General features: G+C 41.4%; 1 protein-coding gene and 1 pseudogene across 1 annotated transcript; both read right to left on the minus strand.

Annotated features, from left to right (window-relative positions):
• Positions 1 to 893: 893 nt before the first annotated feature.
• On the minus strand, positions 894 to 1,968 carry LOC127235014 (zinc finger and SCAN domain-containing protein 30-like). Its single transcript, XM_051202105.1, is given in 2 exon segments — positions 894 to 1,599; positions 1,602 to 1,968. Coding segments are annotated over 2 exon segments (933 nt in total). The 5' UTR covers positions 1,873 to 1,968; the 3' UTR covers positions 894 to 937.
• Positions 1,969 to 4,068: 2,100 nt separating this feature from the next.
• LOC127234978 (zinc finger and SCAN domain-containing protein 30-like) lies at positions 4,069 to 5,018 on the minus strand (annotated as a pseudogene).
• Between the last annotated feature and the right edge of the window lie 5,726 nt (positions 5,019 to 10,744).

Raw genomic sequence — 10,744 nt, forward strand, 5'->3', positions numbered from 1 at the left:
TAGATCATATAGGTCTCGTGAGCTGAAATAGGTTATCCAACTCAGGCTATTACAAACAGGAAAAGAAACCAACCTGGCTTCTGAACTGAAAGCTCTAGCAGGAATTGAAGTCAAGATACAGGAATGTCTCCAGATCCTTTCTCCTCATCATGCCAAGCATGTATTATAAACTCTGCCATTAGTCAGGCTTCTGTACTTTAGATTTCAAATGAGATAACACACCCAAGAAATCTTTAGTTAACTTGTAGATCAGGTAAAGCATCTCTGAAATATCTTCCAACAGAACCCTGAATTTATCCGGCAAAGTTACAGCCACACTTACCGTAATAACTTTTTAATAAATCTATATAACCCATTAGCCCTTAATTTTGTGAGGGCAATGACCAAGTCTCTTCTCCCAATGGTTAAGCCCAGGAAGAACCAAATAAGGAAGTAAACTGCAATAGGAAGCTCAGTTGAAAGAACTGGTAAGGGGGCAAAATGAGCTTCCATTCCTCAGATACTAAACTGATCTAGGACGACACTAGCCTCAATTCAACATTTCAGGACTCAGTAACTTAAAACATGCCTACTCTAATCATGCACACACTCTGGCTGGACAGTAATCTTTGCCATTTTATAAAGAGATCTTGCAGGATCTCTGCCTCGTCATGAACTTAAATGAAGGTGTTCAATGACAGTTCCATCTGTAGTAGGGAATGGGATGAAGAGCACATTGGTGAGACTCCTCGTTCAGAAATGAGTCAGTCTTTTTTTAGAAGATACCATTCTTTGTAGACAAGAGCTAGATAAAATTCTTTCAATATGTAAGCATTTTTGTGTGGCTCTTTTTACAGAACTGGGCTGAAAAGACAAAAGTCCTACTGTCAGAAAACTTCTATTTTTTATGGAGCCTCACCTTTAAAGTGAATTCCTAGTATTTCACAATTAACAACTTTTACCCACAGAGTTGAACTCTGGTGTGTGTTCTCTGATGCTGCATAAGGCCTGACCTATGCCTAAATGTTTTCCTACATTCATAACATTCATAAGGCTTTTCTCCAGAATGGGTTCTCTGGTGCTGGATGAGTGCTGAGCCTTGATTAAAAGATTTTTCACATTCATTACATTCATAAGGTTTCTCACCAGTATGGATTCTTTGATGTTCCATAAGAACAGAACTTCTCCTAAAAGCCTTACCACATTCAGTACATTCATAGCCTTTGTCTCCACTATGAATCTTATGCTGAATAAGAGTAGAGCTCTGGCTGAAGGCTTTCCCACATTCATCACAACCATAAGGTTTCTCTCCAGTATGAATTCGCCTATGCCTAATGAGCCCCGAGCTGCCCCTGAAAGCTTTTCCACAGTCACAACATTTGTAGGGTTTTTCACCACTGTGAATTCTCTGATGTCTAACAAGATCTGTTCTGAAACCAAAGGCTTTTTCACATTCTTTACATTCATAAGGTCTCTCTCCAGTATGACTTCTTTGATGTCTAATCAGCTTTGACCTATGGCAAAATGTTTTTCCACAGTCCAAGCACTCATAGAACAGTTTTCCTGTGTGAGTTCTGGGCTGTGTGGTGCCTTGTGAGTGTAGACAGAGAATTCCTTCACCTTATTACACTCAAAGGTGTTCTGTTCTGTAGGGGTTTTCTTGTTGAAGGTTGCCAGACTGAAATCACTTTCCTGAGAAGAACGTGAACTCGTTTTGTTGCTTGTATCATTACTTCCTCTTTGCTTCTCATTATTGTCCAAACATCCCATAGCTTCTTCAACTATCTGTACTGGAAACGTTTCCCTAGGAAGTCTTCCTTGAGATGTCACGGCCACTGATGTAACACATTCAATAATTTCTTGCTTTGCTGTCAATACTTTGTCAGTCACCATCTAGCTGTCTAAAAAATGTGAATAGGGTGTGTCATTTTCATATTTTAAAAAGTTAAAGGAGGAACAACAAACCAAAGGAAAGGGGTAAGGGCTTGGTCTCAAGAAATGGCTTGGTGATTTAAGAGTGTATACTCTTCTTACAGAGGACCCTGATTCAGTTCCCAGCACCCACTTGATCTCAACCATCTCTTGCTCCAGTTCCAACATCATCTGGCCTCCATGGGGACTAGATATGCAGGTAGTACAAATGCATAGTATAGATGCTTTTGTATAGATGGTCAAACAAAATGGATGCAAACTACAGCCTAAAGGCAAATCCAGCTATCATATAGCACACCCCTTTATTTCTAAATTTCTAATCTCAAAACAGTAACTACTAGAGATGATTAGTATAAATTGTTAAGTTTTATTCCTTTAAAAATCCTCTAAAAGTATGCATTTTACCACCCAGGAAGTGAAAGCTTTTAAGGGCTATGGGAAACTATAAATACTACTTGGTAGTCAAGATTAAAGATGGCTAACTTCAAATTTTAAGGTTTTTCCTCCAAGTTACTTACCTATCTTTTTGGAAGCACAGCTGTAGTTGCACTGAGACAAATAATAATTTAAAACTCAATTACTCTCTGGAAAAGTGATGCTTTTACATGATAATACATGTTTCTGATATTCAAGTTTCACAACACCTTAAAAACAATACAGCATTACAATGAATGCCTAGCAAAAGCTGAGAGCAAGCTAGGAAATTAGAGACAGCAAAGATAAAACCTGAACAGTGAAACTTGTACTGCTCTTGGATTTCAGAAAGTTAAATCATTAGTTACAGTGACAACTTATTCAAGAGTGTGGTTTTCTTTAAAGTTATGGGGAAAAGGCTAGGTAGTGGCACACACGTTAAATCCCAGCATTCAGTAGACAAAGTAGATCTTTGAGTTTGAGGCCAGCCTCGTTTACATACTGAGTTCCAGCCAGCCAGGGTTGCATACTGAGACCCTGTCTCAAAAAATAACCAACAAAGCACTAGTATATAATAATGGCATAAAAATAGTGCACATGTTAGGCATGGTGATGCACACATTTAATCCCAGAATTCAGGAAGCAAAGATAGGTGAATTTCTGTGAGTTCCAGGCCAGTCTGGTCTACACAGTCAGTTCCAAGATGGCCAGGGCAACATAATGAGGCCCTATCTTAAAACAAACGGAGTATTACAGGAAGTGAAATGATGTGACCAGAGAAAGTTTTTGACCATAGATGCACAAATCAGAAAAAAAAAGATTTTTTTTTCCCTGTTCCCAAAAAAGACTGCAGGCATAATGGACAAGGAACACAGTAACTTCATGTCCAAAAAGTACAGTTGTATCCTAAGGTACTAAGAGCTAGAATTTTCAACCTGTGATGCAATATCCAAAGGAAATTAGTAGAATCTGTCAAGACCTTAATAAAACTAGAGGGCCAAGTGTAGCATACACCTTTTAGCTCTACCACTCAGGAGCGAGAGTCAAGGATATGTAGCAAGACTCTCAAAAATGCCAGAATAGAGATAGAAAAGGACAGGAGGGGGTAGATATATCTGTCCTAAAAGATTTAGAAATGGCTTGGAAACTGTTCTCTAAGGCTTATCTGTTGGAAGCTTGGTCCTCAGTATGGTGATGTAGCAACTGATGGAGCCTTTTAAGAGGGTGGGTCTATTAGGAGTCCCAATCAACTGCAATACCCTCAAAACAGATTATGATAGGATGTACAGAAAGGGCCCTAACCGAAATGAGTCAATGAAGGTAACACAGCTTTAAACTTCTAAATGCATGATGTAATAAACCAGTTTTTTCTTTATAATGTTAATTGCTTCAGGTATCCCATTATACTGATAAAAAACTAATATTATAGATGCTGGGCTGTGGTAATACATGCCTTTAATCCAAACACTTGGGAATCTGAATTCAAGGTCTACTGAGTGAGTCCAAAGCTACACAGAGAAACCCTGTCTTGAAAAACAACAAAACAACAAAAAAGTATTAGTTTTGGAATATGACTTAAGACTTTTTGTTGTTGGTTGCCTCCTGAGTGCTAGGATTAAAGGCATGCACCACCACCATCCAGCAAGACTTTTATTCTTAATCGAAGTTAAAATTATATTGAAATTTCAAATTCTAGGCTGATCCAATTGAATATTTCAAAGTCAGCAGGGTTTTCTGTAACACTTAGTGGCAGTACAGGTGACAGTAATTAAAGCCTTGGCACATCTGATAGTCCTCACCTCCATGCTCAACCCTAAATGGTAGGGTTGCCTCGTCTCTCTCCTGAATAACCTGGGGCTCCCGGGGTTCACTCCTGCCATGGTTCTCCAAGGACTGCAGTGAGCCACTCACTGTGTGTTCCCATGACTGCTGTGTTCCCATGAGTGTCATTTCTTTACAGATCATTTCCTGGCCATGAGCTGTGTCCTAGAGTAACAAATGCCAGCACTGTGACTGAGAATATACAGGAGAAACACCCACAGCAATGGACAAGATAAAAGAACCAAAAATTCTTCAGATGACTAGAGAAAAAAAAAAAAAAAAGAACAGCATTACAGACCCCATGACTTGAACTAATGGGTGAATAATTTACCAAGAGACAGAAACTGGTTAAGTTCCCTGAGAGCTGAGTCAGTGCTACTCATAATGGCTTTTCTGTTAACCCCAATAGATCAAAACCAACAAAAACCCTTACATCTTACCTGTTGTTTAGGTTCATCAAATTCTCTCTCCAGCTCCTCCAGCAGAGTAACAGCCTCCTCTCCGTTTCCAGGTCTGTGCTCTTGCACCCAGGCCTGCAGCTCCGTAGGCAGGATGGCCACAAACTGCTCCAGCACCAGCAGCTCCAGGATCTGCTCCTTGGAGCGCTCCTCCGGCCTCAGCCACTATTGACAAAGCTTCTGCAGTTGGTTCAGAGCCTCCCAGGGCCCAGTGAAGTCAGTAGCCAAACTGTCTAAACTGCTGGCGGAAAACCTCCTGAAGTTTCCTGAAGACTTTAGTCCTGCCTCCAAACATTTCCTTCAACTTTCACAAAGCCAAGTCCATTTTGTCCTTTTGGAGCATGACAGGCCAAGGCTGTGACCTCTCTGAACATCCTGGGCAAGAAAATCTGAAAAGGCTACCTAGCTGAGGCAGAGAGGTAGATCCAAAAAGCCCCTAAGGTGGACAGTGCTCATGTTACATAGGGAAAGCATGTGCTCGGAATGTAAATACATGTTTATGAAGGGCAGCCACTTGGGTATATACCCCTTGTAGGGGAAAACTGACCTTAACTTAGGAATGCAGTTCACTGCATTTCTACACAGCAGTGCCTGTGTAGAAAACAGACTAAACGGATGTTTCCATACAAATGATAATGTATAGATTATTCAAGACAGTTTTCAGGACGTGAGACAAAATTTTAGTATAGCTAAAATCATGTGATAACATTAGAGATAGCATCAGGGATAATAAAATAGTGCTCCATAAGGATAATCACGGTTTTGTCCCATTTTCCAGTGAGGCTTCTGAGGATCACAAGATGACCAAAGGCACAAAGCTAACAAACAGCAGAGCTGGACTTTGCAAACAAAGTGTTTAGCTCTGTTATGCATGTAGTCTACCAAAAGACATGAACTCAAAATGTAACACTTGCTTGGGTCAGGCAGCTTACAAGAGCTATTTTATGGGGTCTCAACAATACCACTGGTTAGTAAATAACCCCATGTTTTACAGATGAAGAAGTCAAGCATCTTGGATTTGTCTTAAGTCCCCACCTGGTCAGGATGTGAACCTAAGATTGACAATCACTAGCTGTTTTTATTTCAGAATGCATTGCCTAGACTAGTGTTGGTTCTTGCAAATTAGTAATGATGGCAAAAATGTTAGGATTGGGGTCACAGGAAATGTCTGTGAATGCACAAAAAAGGAAAGATTATTCCTGATTATAAATCATAGCATAGAAGAGTCATGGATTTCCTTCCTTCATGGCCCAATGAAGAAGCTGATGGTGGTTTAGGAATAGCAGACTAATGGCTGTCACCCCAGTTATAGCTCATTTAGCCATGGAAGATGGATCCTATAGCAGATTCAGTCAGAATCTCCAGGAATATGACTTAGTAAATGACCCAGATAATTCTATACACCCATGTTTAAAAGTCTATGCCAGACCCTGGAACACTAATGGATAAGAGAAAACACACCTATAGCAAAACAGCCAAGCCATCAATGGTCTGAGTGGATGAACCCCAAAGCCACAGCATGGCTGGAAGGTCTGTCTCCCATGCAGAGTAGTATGCAGAAGACATGGTTCTACAATCACTCAGGCGAGAGACCATAATGGCTTGAGGAATAGGAGCCAAGGATATAGAAAGTGAACAGGACTTAGAGACCTACTTGATAAAGGTTTAGAAGACAGAGGAGTCAAGGCCAGGTATTGTTCTCAAGCCTGTAATCCCAACATTTACTAGGCTGAGGCAAGAAAACTAATTTGTGTTAGCTCAGGCTATACAGTGAGTTCTAACCTATGGCAACCTTGTATCTAAAGGAAGAGAATGACAAACTCAGGTTTCTGGGCACCTCTAGCCGCTGGAAGATGATTGTGCCATATACTGAACTATTCAGTAAGAAAGTTAGGTCTAGCCAGGCCATGGTGGCTCATGCCTTTAATCCCAGCATGTGGGAGGCAGAGACAAGCGGATTTCTGTGAGTTTGAAGCCAGCATGGTCTACAGAGAGGGTTCCAGGACAGATTCCAAAGCTACAGAGAAACCCTATCTCAAAAAACTAATAAACAAAAGTTAGGTCAGATACCTTCAAGGTAGCATTTCCTCTGTGCTGTGACAGATATTAACAGATACTACTACAGAAGTAGCCAACATGTGAACACACACACACACATAAATCTAGGGATAAACATGCACACACACACACTGTGTATATATGTATATATTTAGTTGAGACAGGGTCTTGCTATGCAGCTAGGGCTAGTTCAGTTACCAGCATCCACATAGTGGCTCATGACCACTTCTAACTCCATATTCAGGGACTTGCATGCACATGGTACATATAAATGCACACAGACATAAATAAAAATAAATACATAAATTAATATACACACACCCTAATGGGATTACTGTTCCTGTCCATGACATACAATAAGCTATAGTATTACTGGTACTGTCCATGACTACACAATAAGCTATATTGTTTTGGCTCACCACTGTGAGCCAAAAACCATTCAACCCAAAAATAACGACACTATACAGCATATACAGGATTATATGATTAAACATACATATATAGATGCATGTGTATACATATATGTATATACATGTGTGTGTGTCACTATAATCAAGGAGAATTTCAAAGAAGCACTAGTCAACATTGTCAGGAACCTAATACAAACTGGAAAACATTTCCATCATTTAGCAGATTTCAGGTAAGTGATCTAGATCACAAAAAAGCACCAGTGATGGAATCAGACCATCATAATCTATCAGGTAACCATGGTGACATTTTACTCAGCAGCTGAACTTTTCTGATTCCATTCCCTCTCCTAGAAAGAGCTAATAAGGTATACACCCGAGGTGCTATAGGATCTAGGGCTTCATGGTATGTTAAACACACCTTTTTATTTTGATGCTTTCACACAAATATTCCCTCTCAGAGTTACCCAGTTCCCACAGTAGTAAACAACTCAGTGTGAGCATCCCTTTCAATGGAAACCAACAAACCCAGAAATGTAGTGTCAGAATGTTACTGCTTGATCATTTAATAATCAACAATGCACGGCACCCTTCTAGTGGGTCCCAGCATTGTCTACCCATTTTAAATGTCTCACTTCACTTTGTCTTTACAGCACGCTACAGTGAAAGTTCAGTTGTCTGGAGAGAAACATACCAAGTTGTCCCACCTTATGTGGCTTTGGGCTGCTGGGATTGTATGTCTGACTCCAGGTCCACACTCTTGGATGACTTCTCTCATATCTCCATTACTCACAAAGTCAAAGTGTTCATCAGAAAAACGCCTGTTTTTCACAAATTTGTTAGTATTGTGTGCAGACATTATATTAGGGGCTACGCAGTTATCAAGACATTGCCCCTGCCAACACAGAGCTTAAAAGCTGGGAGGGACATGTATTAGACAGAAGCACGTCTATGTATCTAATGGTGAATACAAATTAAAGAGCCAGATCTGGTGGTACAGGGCTGTGAGGTCAGCTACTTGGGAGGCTGAGGTAGGAGTTCGCCAAATTTAAGGTTGGCCCGGGCTAGGGTGAGCTCAGGGCCATCCTGAGCAACTAGTGAGATCCTGTCTCAGATTTTCAAATAACCTAAAGAGAGGTTGGTGTTTAATAAAGGAAAGCCAAGACCATGTCTGAGATCTGGCCCTGGAATGAGCTTTGTTCACGGCAAAGATCCTGCCAGCGCCAACACCCAGGAGGCGCCTGTAAGTGGAAGGGCAATGGGGGGTTGGGAGGGCGGGCAAAGCCGCAGGTAAATGCGGGCTGCACCAGTTGACAAGAGAAGCGCCCCGCTGACTATGACGTGGCCCCGGCACAGCTCCAGGCTCTCCCCGAGTCGGATGCGGGGCGAAGGGTAAAGGGGAGGATGTAAAGGATGATCGCAGTCCAAGAAGTCTGGAAGGCACCAAAGCCGAGAGGCTACATCCTAGCACTCACCTAGCTCTGCAGGTTGCCTGAACCACCCCGGGAAGCGGGAAAGCACTAGTAGCACGCCCCCCGGAAGTGGGGGGTGAGCAAGTTCCTCTAGGAACCAGGGAGGACTACCATTCTGTGGCTGTCATGCTCTTTGGGGGAGTCTGCCAGGGAGGGGTATGCTGGGGGAAATGGAAGATTTTACAGGGAACTAGATCCTGAGAATTGATTGAATGGGTGGGAGAGTCTATCAGGTTTTCAAGGTGGTGTTCAATATCCGTGCTATCCAATATGGGCACCATTGGCCACATGAAGTTGCTGATGATTAAAATAATGTGTACTTTTCCCTCAAGTTGATCTGGCCGCAAAGGACCTCATGTTGATGATGATTCCTTTCAAACTCTATTAAAGTAATTGCTTTGAGACATACAGCTTTCCTGAGAGCCAAAACAGGATTAAATCAAAATACAATACCTACGTTAAGCAAATTCTGAAATACCCTTCAGAAACAACAGTCATGTTCTTTCAGGATCAGGCAGTAAACTACATATAGGCCTTCCAACAAAGCTAGTCATTTATATGTATCGCCTATTTTTTTTTTTTTTTTTTTTTCTTAAAAGCAAGGTTACAGCTTCAATCCCAGCACTCAGGAGACCGAAGCAGGTGGTCTACAAAATGAGTTCCAGGACAGCCAGGACTGTTAAAAAGAAACCCTGTCTCAAAAAACTTTAAAACAAACAAATGGAAACAAACCACAATTATAAACAACAAAAAGAACAATGATCTTGCTGTTTTCTCTGGCCCCAGTTCTGTTATTCACTGAGCTGTGTACAGTGTGTAATTCTGTAGTCATGACACACGAGTCTGTATGCATCTCCTCACTTCTCCATGAAGTGAGGCTCAGGCTTTTGAAGACTATTCTAAATGATGTGTATATGTTGTAGCACAGTGTCTAATATAGAAATACTTATTGAAAGAGTAAATTCACATAGTCCTAAAAAAATTCCAATGTTGGGAAGGCATGGAGGCACACACTTTTAATCTCAGCAGTAACGAGGTAAAGGCAGTCAAATCTCTGAGTTCTGGTCTATATAATGAGTTCCAGGACAGTCAGGGCTACATAATAGAGACCCTGTCTCAAAAACTAAAACCCAACAATAATAATGTTAACATAAGGTTTCATTCCATGATTGTGAATTTCAACTTACACCTGTGGCTTCTAGCTTGACTATATTTTCTTCCACTTAGCTCCTTCTATGTTCCTTTCTGCTTTGTCAATATCAGATTCCAGTATTAGACAGACGCATGAGCACTACAGGACTATCTGACCAGTTCCTGTATTTGTATAAGCCAATTTCCCTTAAGTAATACATACAACACATATATGCTATTACTATTGTGCCTCTCTGTTTGAAAACCGATGCTGTATCAATAAAGTCATTTCATGATGAAGGGTGTGTGTGTGTGTGTGTGTGTGTGTGTGTGTGTGTGTGTGGTAGTACATACCTAAAATCTCATTACTTGGGAACCTAAAGCTGGAAGATAGCCAGGAGCTCAAAGCCAACCTGGGTTGCATAGTGAGTACCAGGTCAGCCAGAACTACACAGCTAGACCCTATCTCACAAACCAAAACAAGAAACCACCACCACACAAGAGGACTAAAAGAAGACTCAGGGGATAAAGGTTGACACAGCTAATGACCTGAATTTGATTTCTGGGACTCAACAAAATGGAAGGAGACAGCCAACTAATACAAATTTTCCCCTGACCTCCACGCTATGTTATGGCATGTGCAAAGACACATACACACTAAATAATTAATGTAATGAGAGAGAGAGAGAGAGAGAGAGAGAGAGAGAGAGAGAGAGAGAGAGAGAATAAGAAATGAGCCATGTCTGTAATCCCAGCAACACTGTAAACTCAGGCAGGATTGAAAATCCAAGGCCTGGGCCTTGGCTTAGTAAGGGTGTGTGTGTGATGGCTGGGCTTATGTCAACTTGACACACAAACTAGAGTTATCTGAAAGGAGGGAAACTTAACTGAGAAAATACGTCCATAAGATCCAGCCCTAGGGCATTTTCTTAGTGATTGATGAGAGAGCTCCCAGCCCACTGTGGGTGGGGCCACCCCTGGGCTGGTGTCCTGTGTTCTATAAGAAAGCAGACTGAACAAGTCAAGAGAAGCAAGCTAGAAAGCAGCACCCTTCATGGCCTCTGCATCAGCT

This window comes from Phodopus roborovskii, unplaced genomic scaffold, assembly GCF_943737965.1.
Source record: "Phodopus roborovskii unplaced genomic scaffold, PHOROB, whole genome shotgun sequence".
In the NCBI taxonomy this organism is placed as follows: Eukaryota; Metazoa; Chordata; class Mammalia; order Rodentia; family Cricetidae; genus Phodopus; species Phodopus roborovskii.